General features: G+C 38.9%; 1 long non-coding RNA gene and 3 gene segments (V, D, J or C); 1 reads left to right on the top strand and 3 right to left on the bottom strand.

Annotated features, from left to right (window-relative positions):
• Positions 1-1,997: 1,997 nt before the first annotated feature.
• LOC125261964 lies at positions 1,998-9,841 on the top strand. 2 transcript variants are annotated; one of them, XR_007183481.1, is made up of 6 exons: positions 1,998-2,269; positions 2,579-2,613; positions 3,351-3,420; positions 4,141-4,306; positions 6,948-7,069; positions 9,596-9,841. It is a non-coding gene; the product is annotated as an uncharacterized LOC125261964 (long non-coding RNA). The 2 variants fall into 2 exon arrangements; XR_007183482.1 differs by lacking the exons at positions 1,998-2,269; positions 2,579-2,613 and adding an exon at positions 2,636-3,026.
• Positions 9,842-12,951: 3,110 nt separating this feature from the next.
• Positions 12,952-13,813, bottom strand: LOC125261954. The segment is given in 2 exon segments: positions 12,952-13,520; positions 13,652-13,813. Coding segments are annotated over 2 exon segments (495 nt in total).
• Positions 13,814-16,627: 2,814 nt separating this feature from the next.
• LOC125261962 lies at positions 16,628-17,229 on the bottom strand. The segment is given in 2 exon segments: positions 16,628-17,091; positions 17,181-17,229. Coding segments are annotated over 2 exon segments (387 nt in total).
• Positions 17,230-20,031: 2,802 nt separating this feature from the next.
• LOC125261963 lies at positions 20,032-20,551 on the bottom strand. The segment is given in 2 exon segments: positions 20,032-20,354; positions 20,466-20,551. Coding segments are annotated over 2 exon segments (372 nt in total).
• Between the last annotated feature and the right edge of the window lie 366 nt (positions 20,552-20,917).

Genomic DNA, 20,917 nt, shown 5'->3' with positions numbered 1-20,917 from the left:
GTGTGCTTCAGGGCGCAGCAGTCTCCACTGACCCTCTGAGGAGGGCCGGTCAACATTTGATTCGGTTGTTCCCTGCCGGTTCGCCGCTTCAGGGCACTGAGTCAAATGCTCAAAAAAAAAAAAAAAAAAAAACTCCAGAGGCCAGTCTTGAGAGACTGGTTCCCTTAGTAGATTTCTGGTAGATGGAAACTTCCAAGTATTTCTCAATGGGTACTGCTCACAATAGAAAAGGGTTACAGAATTCGGGTCTCGCCCGCCCCAATTTAACAGGGTCTTCCCTATAGTGGTGGACCCCTTGCAGTCTCTGGTATTGGAACACATAGTTCTGACGCTCTCGCAAAAAGGAGCTATAGAAGGGGTTTCTCCTCCCAGCAAGCTGTCAGGGTTTTACAGTCTGTACTTTGTTCCAAAGAGGGTTGGAGGGTACTTTCATGTATCCATCCATCCTCAGCACAGGAGGTTCCTCAGATTTGCTTTCGGGGGCGAAACTTATCAATACAGGGTTCTTCCTTTCTGCCTAGCTCTTTCACCCCACACCTTCACAAAATGCGTGGATGCAGCTCTGGCTCCTCTGAGACTCCAGGGCATTCACGTGTTGAATTATATCAGCAATTGGTTGAATTTAGCTCAGTTTGAGCATATAGCAGTCCAACATCGAGATGTTGTTCTGTCTCATATCAGAAGGCTAGGGCTGGAATTAATGCCAAGAAGAGTGTGCTTCTTCCAGCTTAAACTACCAACTATCTAAAAGGGGTAGTCTGGGATTCCATCACAATGCAGGCACGTCTGTCTACTGCTCTGATGCGTTCCATTCTCTCGGCCGTGAATGGGGTGAAATTAGGCCAGTCACACACTGCAAAACAGTTTCAGAGACTGTTGGGTCTTACGGTAGCTGCGTCCAACGTGATACCTTTTGGCCTGCTGCACATGAGACCCTTACAGTGGTGGCTCAGGACCAAGGGGTTTTCTCAGAGAAGAAATCCTTTTCGCATGATTAAGGTCACGCGGCGATGCCTTCGTGCCTTAGTCATGTGGAAGAAGCCTTGGTTCCTGTCCCAGGGACCTGTGTTGGGGGCTCCTTGTCATCGTGTAATGCTAACGACAGATGCTTCCCTCACAGGCTGGGGGGTGATCATGAGTGGTCGCTTGGCTCAGGGTCTTTGGGAGGACCATCTACTTTCCTGGCACATAAATCATCTGGAAATGATGGCGGTATTTTGAGTACTCAATACTTCCTCCCAGACCCAAGGGTCGCCACTATGTGTTGGTTCGCACAGACAACATGTCAGTGGTCTCTCATATCAACCATCAGGGGGTCTGAGGCCTCGCCAGTTGTGCAGATTAGCCCATCAGATCCTCTTGTTGGCCCTGGGGAAGCTCCTCTCCCTGAGAGCAGCACTTATCCCGGGGCATCAAAATGTGGGGGCAGACATCCTGTTGAGGCAGGGGCCGAGGCCCGGGGAATGGAGTCTCCACCCTGAGGTGGTGGAGCTCATTTGAGAACTTTGGTCGTGCAGAAATTGACCTATTTGCTTCGAAAGAACATCTCTTTGCCCACTGTGGTGCTCTCTGACTAATCCACCCCTCTGGGGTTGGATGCCATGGTGCAGACGTGGCAGAGGTTACGTCTGTACACACTATTTCCCTGATCGCTCTGTTCCCAGGAGTTCTGGAGAGGGTTTGCCTAGAGACGGTCTATCTCATACTGATAGCCCCGTTCCGGCCAACCCGAGTTTGATTTGTAGACCTAGTGTCTCTTCTACACTGCTCCCCCATGGAGATCCCTATCAGACAGAACTTCTGTCTCAAGCGGGCGGCATGATAATTTACCCGCCTGGAGTTGTGGAAACTCTGAGCCTGGCCTCTGAGGGGGCTAGGCTCATAGAATCCGGTCTCCCAACTGAGGTTGTCGAGACTATACTCCACTCCAGAGCTCCTTCCACGAGAAAGCTATACAGACAAATAAATGGAAGTTGTTTTCTACTTGCTGTACACTGTAAAATTTTTCCAGGATTTCACAAGATATAACTGTAATATTTCACAGTTAATTACATTATTACCACTTCACAGGCTTTAACTGTGATAATTCACAATATAATACCGTATTTAGACTTTTACTGTGAAAATAATGCAGGCGCGGGGCTTTTACAAGAAACTACTGTGAATGCCGTCTTTTTTGACTTTTTTGAGTGGCAACTGCGGCAGCGTCATCAGAGCGTCATCAGAGCTCTCTGATCTACGTGGTCCCATTCGGTGGATTCAGACAGCGGTAAGTGTTTAAATGTCAAACTTTATCAATTTGATGTTTTTTATATGATAGTGCATGTAATTTAAAAGTATGAACCAAATTAGCGTTAGTTGTAGGTTCTGTTGTCATGTTTTTGTAACTTAGCTGGAGCAGACTCGCGTCGACGTTTAAGCGCGCAAATTTGAATGAAAAGACGTTGGTTGTAGTGTTAATTATACCGTATTAAGTTAACTGTGAGATGTCTGATTAGATACACCGTCGAACATTTAACTTTAGCTTTACTTAAAGCTTATATTAGTTACTCTAACAGCGTTCTCTCTTTTACCACAGCTTCTACATTGACCGACGATACATAAAGTTATAAGGTAAGATGTGGCCTTAATGTGGGTATTATGACAGTTATTATCAACTAGATAAATTATGGTGTTTGTGGATTTGGGCAAAGGTGGATTAAATTCATCTAAAATTAGTAACTTTATAATTTTCTTCCCTGCTGTGTGTGTGAAACGGAGCAACCGTTGTCTTTCTGGTCAACAGAAAAATGAAGTGCGCATGTCCATGTATTTTTTTTTTTTTTTTTTTTTATCTTGTCTCTGGAATTTTCCACTGCCAAAATAAATGTTTTGCGCGGCAGTTTTCCCGCTGTTAGACCAATGTGCACTTATCTGTGTTTTGCCAGTACATTAATGTTGGTTATAACTAGACAGTCCAAAGTAATTGCAGTGATTTGTATCTGTAGGATATACGTTTGTAATTATTGTCTTTTAATCGTCATCTGGTAATGGTGTTTGTATATTCAACTTAAATACAAACCGTATAGTTTAGTTTCCAGTAGCCTACAGGGTGGTGATGTAGCTTTCTAGCTACACTATACACTGTTCATTTTAAAGTTAAAAACCCGAGTAGTCCTTAATAGATTCTATATTTTCACATTTATCTTTAACCAGTCACATTGTCATGATCACATTCTAAACTTTACCAAATGTGTACTGCCTAATCTAAGATAAATCAATGGGGGCCAAGGGAAGATTTGTTCACAAATATAGCTACTATAGGTACAGATTATTAACAGTTGAATCTTATTCTACTGTTATTTTTGCAGCCTTGTGCCACAGCCACTGATGTAGAAGGGACTGTGATGCTACCAAGCACCCCTCGCTTGATTGTTCAAGGTAATGTTGATGTCTTCCTCATTTTGAATGTATTCTGTCAAGTCATCCACAGATTTGTTGTGAGCAGTTTCATGTAGTAACTATTTTCTTTCAACCGATAGTTCCTTCATGAAACTGCTCACAATAAGGTCTGGATTATCTTAAGTAAACCAGGTCATGATTTCTGGAAAAAGACATTGCTGTTGAGTTTTTCAAAAAAACATTTTTGCACTTTGAGCACCACAAACAAAGTTCCATATAGTCCCTTAATATACAAAAAAATCTGTTAAAAAGATAACCTGAGAGTGAGTAGTCTTCTGAGTATGATGCTCATGTATTAATTTCATTTAAAGGATCTAAATGTAAACAAAAAGTCAACATAAACAATCTGCTATCACTCCCCAATTGAACGACTTGGTCTTAAAAAAGTGTAAATTGCAATTCTCATGGCTTTAAAAAAAAATAATAATCTATTATGAAAAGGACAGATTTTTAATATCCAAAAGAAACTTTTAAGTGATAAGGTATGTGGTGGTGTGAATTATACTGTACACCTGAAACTTTATTTACTTATTTACTGTTCAACATATGGAATGTATTGACATTTTCTTTTAAAGAAATGTAACACACAGTAGTTAGAATATGCCACAACTATTTTTACTCTTAATTAAAAATAAATAAAAAAAATGTATTCCTTTACTGAACAGTTGTCCATGATGAGTGTATCTGGTTTTGTTTCAGGTGACATAATGAAACCAAGGGCATGGATGCTGTCGTTGGAGGGTCAAGTGGTCATGGGACCTCACCTTGACTTTACAACTGGTCTGGCTGCTATTTTTTCCAGCTACTACAATTTTAACTTGAAGTATGCTGAAGATGCTGCTTGTACTCTGGAATTTATCCAAAGGTAATATCTACAGTAATATTGTACTTGAGGGCTTGCTTTTTATTTGTTGGGTTAAACAAGGAATGTTTGGATGTATTGTGTTTTGCAATCCGCTCAGGACCACAGCAGCCAAACGGTGATGACCCCCCTTTCTCCCCCTCAAACAAGTGGTGTGTTGCAGACTTAGGCCCCGTCCACACTAGTGCGTTTTCGTTTAAAAACGGAGACCTTTTGCTACGTTTGCACCTCCCGTCCACACTAAAACGGCAAAAACGGAGACCCAAAATGGAGAAGTTTAGAAACGCTGCCGACCCGTTTTTCGTTTTGAATCTCCGGAGGGCGTTTTAGTGTGGACGGGTCAAAACGAAGGACTTTAGAAACGATGGCGTAGTAGAGGCTCACGCTCGGCTCTATGATTGGGTGTCGTCAGTCATGGCGTATATCTTTGCTAGCAGCTGTTGTGCAAGTAAATTCTGCATTTTACAATGCTATAACTGCCTACATGCGCCAGAGGCAAGCTATCATTTCAGCGATCTGTGACAATTCCTGTGTGCAGCGGCGGTACTGACCGCACATGGAGCGGCGGTTTTGGGTTAACCCGGGAAGAACCAGCGCATGGTGGGATAATTTTATCTAATTTTATTTTATCTGCTGGGCAATATGGCCAAAATTTCATATCCCGATATAGCTCATTTGATATCCCGAAAACGATATACATGACGATATAACAATTTTTGTGTTAATTCAGTTCATGAATAGTCAATATAAAATTGTAATCTGGAAATGCAGTTTGAAATGATATACAAAACAAATAAAAGGTAGTAGGGACTAAATATTTATTTTATTTATTTGTTTATTTATTGCAGCGTCTGTGTCTGGAGTTTGTTTCGAGCGCTTACGTCACCACTCAACGCTGCTTTTGCTCGTTGACTTTCTCTGTATTATTTTTCGTGGTTCTTGCGCAGGTGATAAAATAAATTAGTATTGTTGGAGTCCGTTGTTGGCACTGGGAGCCGGCAAACTTTACAAACAACTGTTGTCTGGTCCACGTCGGTCTTCTTATATCCAAACCACATCCATGCATGCGAGATGCGACAGAAGTCGCCCCTCTTTTAAGTACAAGCTCCTCGGTTTGGGTTGGTTGCCCTTCGCGAAGACCCGCCCCCCTTAGTTACTGTCGCTATGTCCGACAAGCTACGCTGCTCTCACGCACACACCATGTTCTCACGCAGTGAAAAATACATCGCGGAGCAGAGAGGAGACTGACAACACGCTGACAGACAGGACAGAGCAGGTTACTTTTCAGTTACTTTTGATATTAAACATATTAAACAAAGTCTCACCTTTCGAATTTGGTATTTTTTTTATAAATTTAAACGATACATACCGTTTTGTGGCTCTTAAATGTGTCTGACAGATCACTGTACAGCATCAGTTAAAGCTGCTCGTGAACTGATCATCTCTTCCTTCTAGTTCATTTATAGCATCAAATAAACATGAATGAACATAACATGGAATAAGAAGGAATGTTGTTTTAAACCACGTAAAGGCGTCAGTACATTCCGTTTTTCAATTTCAAATCCTCCCATGTTAATCTGCTATCTCTCCGTTTATATACTGTCTATGATCTCTCCTCACTGCTTTGTCGGACAAAATGGCGGATGGCTGATTATGATTGGTTAGATCGCCTGTCAATCAAGCTCCCTGCGAAGGGTGAATTACCCTGGTCTGAACCGCGTCTACTACTGTCTTCCTCCATGTTTGTTTATGTATTGCTGTGTGCATGGGCATGCCGTGAGGTGCATCTTGACGTAAAATTCTGCCGTAAAACGCCTTATCGTGGCTTAAACGATAGAGCCTTATATAAAACGATAGACATTTTATATCGTCCAGACGATATATTTCGTCATATCGCCCAGCCCTAATTTTATCAATGAAGTTGTGTTTACAACGGCACGCGTATGCCCAGTGTTGGTGAATGGTCACGTGATCCGCGTTTTCAGTCGTTTTAATGTGGACGGAGATCAATTCTAATACGCAGCTAAAACGCTGGTGTGGACGGAGATCGTATTCGTTTTAATTCTCCGTTTCTAAACGAAAACGCAGTAGTGTGGACGGGGCCTTAATTTGTGTTTCTGTGCTGGAGACCAGACCAGATTAGACCAGAGACAAAGCTTAAAAAAAGTCAGAAACAACTAGAAAACTGGGTGCTTTATTGTGAAAAAGATATAAGAAATGAAATGTTTATCATATCATCTGTGAACGGGTAATAATTCTAGGAGGAAGAGTACAAGTAGAAACAGCCATAGGGAGATGGAGAGGCAACAGGCTCTTACTCCATCCTCTGCAAACGGAACATGTAAATTATGTAAATTGTTGTGTGCGAATGCTTTGCCTAGGTAAATCACACACCTCTACTTTGGTGAAGGTCTATTCTTGACTGTGTTTGTGATGGAAATGTTTTTCAGTTCAGTTCCATGCATTTTTTTTTCTGAATTACAGTACTTACACCTGAATTACACCTTTGTTTAAACTGAGCTAACTTTAGTTTGACTCTGTACTGCAAAAGCAGTGACCCACTGAAGGTGATGACTGGGAACTGACACCTTTTTCATCACACTTGAATTAAACTAACAGGTTTCTTCTGTCTTTTTGTTTGTAGGTGCTTCTTGGGCATCAACCCAGAGACAGGCACAAAATCTAAGAGGCAGAGAGGTCACATGAACCAGCAAGTCTGCACTCTTATCAGGAAGCTCATTGACTTCGAATGGATGTCAATCTAATGTAAGCTGTGTTCCAATTTAAGAACGGACTAATGAAACACAGTATCTGTGTTAAAGGAACACGCTGACTTTTTGTGACTTTATCTTATTCCCCGTATCCCCCAGAGTTCGATAAGTCTATACATACCCTTCTCATCTCCGTGCTTGCCGTAAATCTGTCTGAGGCACCCACCGCTAGCCTAGCTTAGCACAAAGACTGGAGGTAAACGGCTCCAGCTAGCATACTGCTCCCAATAAGTGACAAAATAACGCCAACATTTTCCTATTTACATGTTGTGATTTGTATAGTTACAGTGACTCTAACCATCTTCTAACCGTATACATACTGGGAACTATATTCTCAGAATATACTTGGGGAAGTAGCAGTGCTTCGCCTTCTGAGAATATAGTTCCCAGTATGTATACAGTTAGAAGATGGTTGTCTCATATGACCTTGTTATTTGTACACACTGTGACTATACAAATCACAACATGTAAATAGGAAAATGTTGGCGTTATTTTGTCACTTATTGAGAGCAGTATGCTAGCTGGAGCTGTTTACCTCCAGTCTTTGTGCTAAGCTAGGCTAGCGGTGGGTGCGTCAAACAGAGGCACTCAAGGAGATGAGAAGGGTATGTATGGACTTATCTAACTCTGGGGGATACGGTGAATAAGCTAAAGTCCCAAAAAGTCGGCGTGTTCCTTTAAGCTAGATGTAGTTATGCAGTAAGAAGTTTACTGAAGCTATTAAAGGGTTAGTTCACCCAAAATTGAAAAATCTGTCATTAATTACATCCCCTCATGATGTTCCAAACACAAGAATTTTGTTCTACACAAATTAAGAAAATTTTAAGCAATCTGAGAGCTTTCTGATCCCACCTATAGACTACTATGTTATAACCATTTTCAAGTCCGAGAAAGGTAGTAAAACCATCGTTAAAATAATAATGACTACAGTGGTTCAACCTCAATGTTATGATGCGACGAGAATACTTTTTGTGCGCAATGCAATCACATGCATGATCGAGAACACATCACGTGAAACGCATCGGATACTGGCACAGAAAGGAAAAAAATTGTTGAATCAAGTCGGTATTCTATTTTGTGTTGTTTTGTTTCTGCGCAGTAAAAGTATTCTCGTCACTTCATAACATTAAGGTTTAACCACTGTATACATATGGACTATTTTAACAATCTTTCCTGGCCTTGAAAGTAAAATAATTGCTGTCCATGGAGGATACAGAAAGCTCTCGGATTTCTTAAAATATCTTAATTTGTGTTCCAAAGATTTTTGGGGTGAACTATCCCTTTAATGTGTTCTATAGTGTCTCCTGATTCAATGTAGAGTTTAGATAGACTGCAAAATAAATGTGTAAAATTAATTGTTTTTACGTTTATTTGAATTTAACATGCCTTGACGTCTAAAAAACGTCAAATTTACAGTACTTTACAATATTTTTAAGTGTAAATTTACATTACTTGCTACTGTGTTGAATTACTATGCAATTTAGCATGCAATTTTTACTTAAAGGGTTAGTTCACCCAAAAATGAAAATTCTGTCAGTAATTACTCACCCTCATGTTGTTCCAACCCCGTAAGACCTTCGTTCATCTTCGGAACACAAATTAAAATATTTTTGATTAAATCTGAGAGCTGTCTCACTCCTCCATAGGCTTCTAAGGGATTGAAACTTGCTGGCCCAGAAAATGTATTAAAGACATCATTAATATAGTCCAAGTGACTACAGTGGCTCAATCTTACGTTTACCAAGCAACGAGAATACTTTTTGTGCGCAAAACCCCCCCAAAAATAATGACTTTATTCCACTATTTTTTTTCCTTCTCTCTGGGCCTCGGGTGAATTCATGTAGTATAACAGCGTAGCGCTTCTGTGTAATATGTCACATGCATCACACACATGACCAGCGTCGGCCAATAGTGAGCATACGTGTGACGTATAACACAGAAGCGCTACGCTGTTATACTACAAGAAAAAACTCAAGGCCCACAGAGAAGGAAATGAATTGTGGAATAAAGTTTTTTTTTTTTTTTTTTTTTTTTTACGCACAAAGTATTCTCGTCGCTTTATAAACTTAAGATTGAGCTACTGGAGTCACTTGGACTATATTAAAGATATCTTTAATACATTTTTCTGGGCCAGCAAGTTTCAAACCCTTAGAAGCCGATGGAGGAGTGATCCAGCTCTCAGATTTCATCAAAAATATCTTAATTTGTGCTCTGTAATTACTGACAGAATTTTCATTTTTGGGTGAACTAACCTTTTAACCTCAATCATGTTACTTTCAGTCCTGTTACTCACGTGAAAAATAATAGGACTGGGTAAAAGTAACAGGAGTGATAAGAGTCCTGGTTTGTTGATTTAATATTAATTAAGAGTACTATTCACATAATTTTTTTTAAATAGTTGAAATTACTTAAATTGTAGACATTTTAGGATTAGTGTTACAATGCGAGCACCATACTTACAGGGAGTCAGTCCACCACAGAGTAACTTAAACTTTTTGTCTTTCTTATCTTTTGTATATAGTGGATAGAACCCACACTATGCAGGTGCCAGCTGCGATGGAAGGAGCGAGACACCTGCGACCCTCTCTATTCCCACCTTTTTGTCTTTTCTTACATCTCTCTCCCTCACTCTCTCTTCTCTGTCTCCTCCTTTCTCTTTTGACACACGTTCCTGTTACCCAGTGTCAATCCCTGTTGCCCAGTGTTTTATTCATGTAATTAAATTGTATTTTACTTCTAAAAAATAAAAGTTATGTCACTGTTTTTATCAGTTTTGTTTGGTCCTTCATTTATGCTAAATCACAGTAATAGATAGACATTCACAGTTATGTACAATAATTCTACAGCTGCTTACTGCTAAATTACAGTAATAGATAGACTAATTTCACAGTTAAATACATGAATTCTACAGCTGCTTACTGTTAAATTACAGTAATACATAGACACCAACTGTAATTTCACAGTTAAATACATTAATTCTACAGCAGCTTACCGCTAAATCACAGTAATGCGATGTCATAATTACTGTGAAGTCACAGTATACAGCTGTCATTTCACAATAATTTACTGTAAAAATGTTACAGTAACTTACTGTGAAAGTCATGCAATTATTAACCTGCAATTTATTGTAAATTTACAGTCAAATAATTAACAGTGTAGACAACGTCAGCTGGACCTGTTCCACTCTTCTATCAGTCTTGTGCTGCAATTTCACCAAGTATAAAACTTGGATGGTTTATCTCCTTCTACCTTGAAGGTTTATATAGTGGCTATTTCCACTTATCATGCTTTGTTGGGGGACTCTTCTGTGGAAGAGACTCCCCATTTACACGCTTTCTCTGTGGTACCCAGAGGCTGAGGCCTTCTGTGCGTACAAAACTCCGGTCTGGGACTGGGCTATTGTGTTGGAAGGGTTAGCTGAGGCTCCCTTTGAACCATTAGAGGAGGTGTCTGGAAGATTCCTCTCTCTTAAAACTGTCCACCTGTTGGCAATATCATCTCTCAAAAGAATTGGAGATCTTCAAGCACTTTTGGTTGCTCCCTCATGTTTGGAATTTGCGCCTGGTATGTTCAGGGCTTTCCTTCATCTTAGACCTGGTTATAAATCCAAGGTCCCCACCAACGTCCCAGGGCCGATTGTACTGCAGGCCTTTTGTCCTCCTCCTTTGATTAATCCGGATCAGGAAGAATGAGCAAATGGGTGGTCGAGGCCATCTCTCTTGCCCATGAGTCATACGGGCAGCGTTTTGAGCACGTGTAGTTCCTGTGTTTGTCCTCTGTGTGTCAGTAGTGTGTGAAAGTGTGTGAGCAGCTGCAGTATCAGTTCAGTCACTGTGACTCTGACTGACGGAGGTTTTTGTACGACTCGTTATCACTGTGTGAACACATAATCAGCATTACAAACACCAAGCCAATTAGTTATGCAGTGTGCACTCTGACAGTAATAATGTCCAGCATCTTCAGTCTGGACTCCACTGATGGTCAGAGTGAAATCTCTCCTAGATGATTTACTGCCACTAAATCTAGATTAAATTCCTGACTGGAGGGTGTTTGTATAATAAATCGGGAGTTTAGGAGCTTCTCCAGGTTTCTGTAAGTACCAGCTCAGACCGGGTTGTCCATTACTATAACAGCAGTAAACATCACTGCTAGTTTTACAGGTCACAGTGACTGATTGTCCAGTTTGAGAGAGCAGCTCTGAGGGAGTTTGAGTCACTGTCACCTGACCAACAGATTCTGACAAGAGAGAAAGATTAGAAATCACAAACACTTTTACAACCATATATCTTCACAACACATAAAAATAACAAGTAAATAATGTCTGTAATCTTTACTGACACAAACCTCGACATAATACTGCCAGCGTCCAGATCAATATGGTGCTGAAAGTCATTTTTGTTGGTTGTAGTAGTGAAAAACAGTTGTTGATCATGTTTGATGTTTGACAGAGTTATAAACACATGCAGAGCACTGAAGCGTGTGTCGCTCATGTAAAACACTCTCTCTATGCAAATGCTTCAGCAGTGACGGTTTTAATGTGATGGTTTAATGTGGTTTCATTGAGACTTTACAAAACATTTCACATGTCCATGTTTGATATAAAGAAACATCAGATGGTCTGAATGTCAGATCAAAAGTGACTTATGAGTAATTTACTTATTAAACTCAATATTGACAATAGATACTTTGTTTTTGCTCATTCAGCTGAAATAGTTTCAAACGAACAGCACATTCCTGAATGAGTCAGTGTTTTCAACAATTAATTTCAGAGAATGATTCAATGACTCACTCATAAAGAATAGGTGTGTTCGACTGGAAGCGGAGCTGCACTGACCAATCAGTGTATGAAATCAAAGTATCACAAGAGCCATTTGAAATCATACAGAGCCATCTGCTCTCTAATTGCTCTTCCTGTACTTTGATGTCACACACTCATCGGTGTGCACAACGCTGTTCAAGTCAAACATACCTAATAGTTTCTGAATGAATCAATGTTTTGAATCAGTTTACTTAGGCTACGTTCAGACTGTCAGTCCAAATCCAATTTTTGTGCATATCCAATTGAAATCCAATCAAATTTACTATGTGAACAGTCAAAAATCACATGAAATGCAATTTTTACAAATCCGTTTTGAGCTCATTCATATATGATTTGAAATCCTTTTCAAATTCTGGAAATCCGTTTTAGCTGATCGTATTTTGCGTGGTTTATGTGACTTTCTCACGCCATGTAAAACGTAAATGTCAGAAGTTGTTATAGGAGTCTTGCTGTAAGTCGCTTCAGAAAGAAGGTTGTGTTGTTGCAAAATATGGGACGAGCAGAAAATGACAATATAACGGAGACACGTTTTGAGACCAGTGAAGACGACGACACGGGAAAAAAGTCAAACAGCCTCCCTCCCTGTTTTTGACATATGTCTACTAATGCAACATTATTGCCATTGAAATCAATGCAGATATTCAGGAAAAGAGCTGCATGGACACACAATTCACATCTGAACAGTTGCGATACACATGGTGGATGCCAATCATTTTAGATCAGATTTCAACTGGATACACAATTAATCAGATTTAGACTGACAGTGTGAATGTAGCCTTATGCCGAGTTCACACTGCGTGATTTTAAAGTCATCAGATCACTGTTTTTTCACACTGCATGACTATCTGGGGTAGCGTTCAGTCGCTGCTGTGCACACTACATGATGGATCAGCGACAGAGGGTTTCACATTGCATGACTTTACAATAGGAAGAATCGTCAACAACTCTTTCTGGTCTGCAAACTACTTTTCACAACCAAACACACGCGAGAAGTGATAAGGATATAACGCAAGGTCATTTTTAATAATTCCAGTCTCAAAATGTTAGCCAGCAAGAATCGCTTTGTCAGTCTCTTGTCACCATCTACTGGCATAATGATGTAACTTGCTTTGTTAAAATTTTGTGATAGATTTACAGTGATCGAAAGAAAAGTTTTAAGAGAATTTCTTTATGTAGTATTGTTTTGAGTGTCTGTTGTTGAGTGTGTGAAAGTGTGTGAGCAGCTGCAGTATCAGTTCAGTCACTGTGACTCTGACTGACGGAGGTTTTTGTACGACTCTTTATCACTGTGTGAACACCCAGCCACTGATGTAGTGTACACTCTGACAGTAATAATGTCCAGCATCTTCAGTCTGGACTCCACTGATGGTCAGAGTGAAATCGGTTCCATAATCTGCTCCATTGCCAGTGAATCTAGGTGGAGTTCCTGACTGTCGTGATCTAATGTCATAAATGAGGAGTTTAGGAGCTTCTCCAGGTTTCTGCAGATACCAGGCAAGACAGTCTCTACAACCCCAAGAATGATCTCCGATTCCTCTGCTAGTTTGACAGTTTATAGTAACTGTTTCTCCTGGTTGAACAGCTGATGCTGAGGGAGTCTGAGTCACAGAAACTTGTCCTGTAATTCCTGTGAATGATATTTCATAAGATATTAATTGCAATTGTTATTAAAATTAAAGTGTCCAGTACAAAATCTGTACTGAACATCAAAAACATGCATATAAATCACATTTTGAGTTATTAATAGAGTAAATGAACCTTGAACAGAAAGAATGAGAGTCCAGATACAGACGCTGATGATCATCATTCTGCTTGTTGGTGGTTTAATTTCAGTTTGAATGAAGAAAAGCTCTGAGTGATGAAGTGTTAAACTCACAGCACTATAAACACTCTCAGAGCACTGAAGCATCTGATCAATATGCAAACACACTCCAGATCATTTACCTGAAGACAGCAGAAACACTGTTTTTTCATTTTGTTTGTGAAAGCTTTGCTAGAAGGCAAAAGGCACTGATGACTTGTTGCATTATTTTGAGCCCAGCTAAAAAACAATAATGCCTTATTTCTCCAAGACTTAGACACTGAAAATGATTTTGATTGATTGTAATAGTTGAGAACAGCTGCATTTAGCAAGAAAATGTCAAATGAAGCTTTTGGGGTTTGAACATGGTCACTGGAGACGGAGCTGCTCTATTCTGAGAGGATCACACCCAGATAGCAAGCAATGATCGAAATAATGTTAAATGTTAATGTGTCAACGTTAACCTCATTGAATCAATATCACTTTTGCACCCTTAATTAATGTTGAAAAAATGCTGAAATTTCAACAAAAACTCAATGGTAATTGCATTGAATCAGTGTTTGCACTCTCAGAAAATGAAACACAACTACAACTGACTTAAAGCCACACAGCCTGAAATCTGACCTAAAGTCATTGTTTGAGCCAAAGGGTACAAGCCCTGCAAAGTTTACTTAAAGGTGCCATAGAATGGAAAATTGAATTGACCTTGGCATAGTTGAATAACAAGAGTTCAGTACATGGAAATGACATACAGTGAGTCTCAAACTCCACTGTTTCCTCCTTATATAAATCTCATTTGTTTAAACGACCTCCGAAGAACAGGCGAATCTCAGCATAACACTGACTGTTATGTAACAGTCGGGATCATTAATATGTACGCCCCCAAATTTTGCATATGCAAACTCATTCAGAATCAAATGTAAACATCCAAATAAATACTATACTCACATGATCCAATGCATGCATGCAGTATGGCACCATGATTGTTTGTTTGATCTGATATCAGTTTACTCTCTCAGTTTTCTCTGATTCTAGTTGAGTCAAACCCGTCTGTCACAGATCAGATCACAGTCTAAGGGTCAGATTTACTAACAGCTAGTGCAAGCATAAACCCTCTTTTGGCATTAAAACACTATTGTCAGGATTTACTAAAGACACTCAGTGAAAAAATTAGCGCTGAAAAGCGTGAGCAGTTATTTCTGCACCTGACATTATTGCACATGTATTTGTAGGAGTTTCCCTTTCAGACATTTATGGGAGGAGAATATTTAATTGAATCACGCAAGGTGATTTACTAAGGTTTGTGCTAGTCAACTTACTGGTATTTGCACCATTGTGCACAAAGTTTCAGTTGAGGAGAAAGTGAGGAAAGAATGGTCAGTTTCATCAGAAGGGTGTGTGAGTGTGAAACACAGTATTCCAGTCTTGTGATTATTGTGGACTATAACTGCACTACTGCTTTATACTGCATATATGTGCTTAGATTAGTTATTTGTTTGGTGATTTGGTAAAGCTCTTTCTCCGATCAGTGGAGCTCTCTCAGTGAACTCGAACAAGCTCCTACAGCTAACAGGCAACGCGCTCATAACTTTAGCTAACGTTCTGGCAAGGTTCTCTCAAAGTTACGAACAAACGTTCTTCCAGTAACATTAATAGAGTGTTTGTTCAACGTTATCTGGTATTTAATAAAGTTCTCAAAAGGTTAGCACAAAAACATTATTTATACATTGTTTGCAGAAGAGTTTTAAATGTTCTCATAACGTTGGAGGAAAACGTTCTCAGAACAAAAATGTGTTAGCTGAAGTATATTAAATAGAAGATATGAAAGGTGAAAATAAAATATGGTGGCAGAATTGTTGTTGACCCTGTGTTAAATGAAGGTTTCTTCATCTTAAACACACCTTTATTAAGAATTAAAAATGAAAAGAATTTTTATTAGAATTTAAAAATGATGTTAAACATAAGGTGGTGTCATAGAGGCCCATTCGACCGCTCCGGACACATCGACACAACGGTCAACATGACGCTGTTCATCACTCACACTTACAAATCAATGACTTTCATCAAAAATATCACAGCATTGTGCAGCATATAAACCACTGAGCTTTAAACTCCAGACGGACAGAGGAAAAGCTTTCAGAGGTGAGGATGTGCTGGTTTGTGTTTTTGTATAACTCAATATGTAAAATCACATTAATGATCAACTAAATGCTGTGAAAATAGCAGCTAATGTCTATTGCATATATAGATATTCATATGTGAATGAGGTTATGAAGGGAATGAGGCAGTAGAGGGCGATACTGATTATTCCTTAAATATCTGCCACACATCTTCCTCTTGGAGCTCGTGGACATGCTGGAAATCACTAGAATGAGAGTTGAGGTCTGGACTGTGTTCTGATAGAGGACTGTGTGTGTTCATCAAGTGGAAGTTGATTTGATTGTTTTGCTGCTTGAGGTTTCTGCAACTATTTATGAGTGTTTGATGTTTTTATACTTGTGATTTATGTCAGTATTGTTGTTCTTTTGTATAATAACCACACCTTGATCCACATGTTGATCCATATCTCAAATAAAAGCAACTAATGAACTTTGTGTTTTATAATCGATGCCCCACAGTGATTTTACTATTTAACTAGTTCTCATGAAACTTTATTACAGAGGTTGCAGATGCAGTCAGGAGTTCACTTGCTCTCCAGTGTTCACGGACCAGATCTGACTGATCCAATATGGTGGACGACTCACATGTAGATCTCAATCATGTCACTGATCTATAAGAGCACAAAATCTCAAGGCAGATATACATTTTCCACAACATTTTTAATCTAAAGAGGGTATGAATATGAGGAAAATTAACAGTGACACTGATGGACTTTGTCTGCTTCTCTCAGCTAATGCTTTGAATTCTGACCTCAATAATTTATTAAAAAAAGATTAATTTAGATGATTTTATTTCAGATGTTTATGTGACGATGTTGTTTCAGATCCTCCTTTGAGCAGCTGCAGTATCAGTTCAGTCACTGTGACTCTGACTGACGGAGGTTTTTGTACGACTCTTTATCACTGTGTGAACACATGTTTACTGTTTGGATAGTGGAAACTCTGACAGTAATAATGTCCAGCATCTTCAGTCTGGACTCCACTGATGGTCAGAGTGAAATCACTGTTAGATCCACTGCCACTGAATCTAGATGGAGTTCCTGACTGGAGGCGGTTTGTAAAATAAATCAGGAGTTTAGGAGCTTCTCCAGGTTTCTGTAAGTACCAGGCTAAATAATGTCCATTAGAACTATAATAATACACATCACTGCTGGTTCTACAGTTGATGTTCACAGTTTGTCCTGGTTGAGCTGCTGTCATTGAGGGACTCTGAGTGACGGTGATCTGTCCTCTACACTCTGAAACACACAACAAGAAGAAAATCAACTCAAAACTTTGACAATATACTTGAAGAAATGAATTGATATCAAACTTGTGCTCCACAAACCTTGAGCAAACGCTGTGAGAGTCCAGATGAAGATGATGATGAAGGTCATGTTGATGAAGATTGTTGTGTGTGTCAGTGATGAAGTGTTAAACTCACAGCACTATAAACACTCTCAGAGCACTGAAGCATCTGATCAATATGCAAATGAACTCATTCTGTATTTAAATGAGGCTCTAAATGAAGGTTCAGGAGGAGCTCGTTCATCTCATCCTGTCAATCACAACATCAAATATGTATCATGTAATCATGATATACCAATAAGTGTGAACTTTAAAAATGTAGCATAAAATTTCATGTTATCTTGCACTACATCTTTGTGCCACTAGAGGGCGGTGTGAACAGACAGACACACTGATGAACAGGAACGGACGATGTGAATAATAATGAGTTAATGTAGTGATGAATTTTATTTAAATGGTTAAACACTATATATTATAGCACTATATGCAATTGCGCCACCCAAAGTGACAAACAAGGACTGTAGTCCTGGCTGTAACAGGTTGGTCAATGTAAGACAAACTCTTGGTCTTTAGACAGCTTTAATGCACATGAACATCCTCTAGCATAATAGGATTAACTTGTAGCTTGAATTGTTATTGGGATCTTTTACAGCTCAGAAACTTCAATCCAGAAACACTTTGAATCGTGTAGTAGACGGTACAGCAATGGCCATGTGTCTTTCCAAATAAAATATGAGTCTTTAAGTATCTCTTTATGGAAGTATTATTCTATGTACTATATTAAAATAGACAGATAATATTGTCTCTTTCCTTCAATTGAACGGCAATACATTCAGTCACATCTGGTAACTTGACAAATATGTTTTCAATATTATAAAATGAATATTAATATAAAAATGAATGATCTGTAAGTATTTTGGAGATTACAGTTGATTATTCAAACTAATTATATTGGGCTTTATTAAACTTTATGAAACTATAATGAATTTAGGCTTATATGCATTTTTTATACTACAAGTCAATCTATTGAACCATTTACAGACTTTCATAAAGAGATCTGAAAGGATTTGTTGTCCTGTGGCTCCCTCTGGTGGACAGCATTAGTATTATGACCTTCATCTCTGAATCCCATTCATATAAATGACTGATTTAAAAAAAAAGTTTCTGAAACTCGGCATGTTTCCTCAGAAAGTCTTGTTGTCCATGTGTATGAAGTTCTGTGAATTTTGGATTCAAACTGATGGAAACTGATAGAAAAATAGATTTCTTCTCCTGTGGTTCCCTCAAGTGGACAACATTAGTACAACATGTTGTAGTCCGTCGGCCATTTTGAGTTGCTAAAAACTTTTTTCGATCTCCTAAACCACTTGACCGATTCACACAAAATTTTGCATGTCATCTATAGACACTAATGACAAAAGTATCAAAAGGATTTTAATTAGTCAAAGCGTTTAGAAGATAGTTCATTTAGCCATGGCTCAATACACTTATAAAACTATATCTTCTCAACAATCTGATGAATCCAAATTCTGTTGATCACTTGTTTGATGTTGTAGCGATTCTGTACAGTTATTCATCAATTTATGGGTGGGACATATGAATATAATAAGTCATAATGCTTTATGACTGATTATTATGCATATACCGACCCGGAATTAAACATTGTGAACTAATTACAACGAATTATAATCAGTTACATATATGATTAGTTATGGTTCAATAATTATTTAGAGAAACTATTAGTTTGTCCAGCAAACCTTTAGCTCCTCACAGAATATCATCGGAAGGAAGGTTTTTTCTCTGGCCACGAGAAAAACTTCCTCTACTAGCATCCAAGCATAAAGCAAGGATATAGGATCGAAATGTTAAAGTGACCTGGTTTTTGTTGAAGGAGCAAAAGAACAATCGAGCATGAATAATGTGTTTAATATATGCAAACTACTAGTACAGAGATTATGCGTCTAAATATATATACAAGAATATACACATATATATACAAGGATGGAAGTAAAGACAGGAAAAGAGAGATGGTCAAAGAATGGCAAATTATAACAGTTAACCCTTTGAAAGCCAGCACAGAAATCAGTTTAAACGAACTTCAAAGAAATTAATACTTGCATTACATTTTGGCATAATTATATTTTACACATACAGTCTTCAGTGTATGTTTGTGTGTTTATGTGTGTGTCTGTGTGTGTGTGGTGTGTGTTGGAATGTGATCTGGCACTTAGTCCACATGAGGGGCCCTTTGATGTCCCAAGAGCTAGGAAATGGGGTTCTCTGTTTTACCTCAAAGGGTCCACGGAAGTGTCAAAGGTGCTCGTCTTTCGCAGACCGGCCGGAGCCGGTGAGATTTACAACACAGTCCAGCATGATAAAGGCATTCTGAAGATTCCAGATTTTATTGACTGTCCTGATAAGTGTGCATATGCTACACCTTTCAGATGCAAAATTTATGAGAGGAGAATATTTAAATGAATCACACATGGTGATTTACTAAGTTTTGTGCTAGTCAATTTACTGGTATTTGCGCCATTATTTACTGCCCCAAAAAACATGTCTTAAACCAGATGATAATTTGCGCTGCTTTTGGTTGATTGTGTTGGTCATTATGGAAATGATCCAGCTGCGTCTGTGTTCTTTAATTTGAGCGTCGTCAGTAGATTCAGTGCAGAACTTTCCACTCAAATCTGCACTTCTTGGGAATTGTGCTCTCTCTGTAATTTGCCTTGTTTAGTAAATCTGGCCTATTAGTGCAGATTTCACTCAAAGTTTTGAGCACATGTGTAGTTCCTGTGTTTGTCCTCTAGTGTGTGAAAGTGTGTGAGCAGCTGCAGTATCAGTTCAGTCACTGTGACTCTGACTGATGGAGGTTTTTGTACGACTCTTTATCACTGTGTGAACACACCAGTATGTAAAATCTGACAGTAATAATGTCCAGCATCTTCAGTCTGGACTCCACTGATGGTCAGAGTGAAATCACTGTTAGATCCACTGCCACTGAATCTAGATGGAGTTCCTGACTGGAGGAGTTTTGTGTTATAAATCAGGAGTTTAGGAGCTTCTCCTGGTTTCTGTAAGTACCAGTACACACAGTATGCTGGGGTGCAGGTTGTAGCAGCTCTACTGAGTTTACAGCTCATCTCAACAGTTTCTTCTGGTGTTGCAGTTTTCACTAAAGTAGTTTGAGTCACTGTGACCTGAGCTCTACACACTGAAAAACAAATCACTTATTAGTCCATAAAGTATATATCATTTGACATGATTTAAAGCTGTGTTAAAAATGTATTATTTAAATGATTTACTTCAAATGTATACTGTTCACCTTGTAGTATAAAGCAGTGTAAGAGCGTCCAGATGATGATGAAGGTCATGTTGATGAAGATTGTTGTGTGTGTCAGTGATGAAGTGTTAAACTCACAGCACTATAAACACTCTCAGAGCACTGAAGCATCTGATCAATATGCAAACACACTCCAGATCATTTACCTGAAGACAGATACTCAAAAAAGTGTAGATTCTTGTTCGTAAAACTGATGCACGGTGACCTGAAAAGTTGTTTTTTTTTCTCAGTCAAAATTTTCTTTTTACAACTTGTTAAAACAAAAGAAAAAAAAAAAATCTAATTTATAATTTTATATTCAAAACCCCAGCGTTTTGAATGGTGTAACTTAAATGCCTCTGATGGAGAATTTCTCCTGGTTTTCTCTTGAATCCTAATGGAAAGCCACAGGTAACTGATTTCTCTGTGCTTCTCTCAGGCGTCACTCCTCCTCA

The sequence above is a fragment of the Megalobrama amblycephala genome, unplaced genomic scaffold (assembly GCF_018812025.1).
Source record: "Megalobrama amblycephala isolate DHTTF-2021 unplaced genomic scaffold, ASM1881202v1 scaffold537, whole genome shotgun sequence".
Classification (NCBI taxonomy): domain Eukaryota; kingdom Metazoa; phylum Chordata; class Actinopteri; order Cypriniformes; family Xenocyprididae; genus Megalobrama; species Megalobrama amblycephala.
Note: the sequence above shows the minus strand (reverse complement) of the source record. Positions and strands in the feature narration are given on the sequence as shown.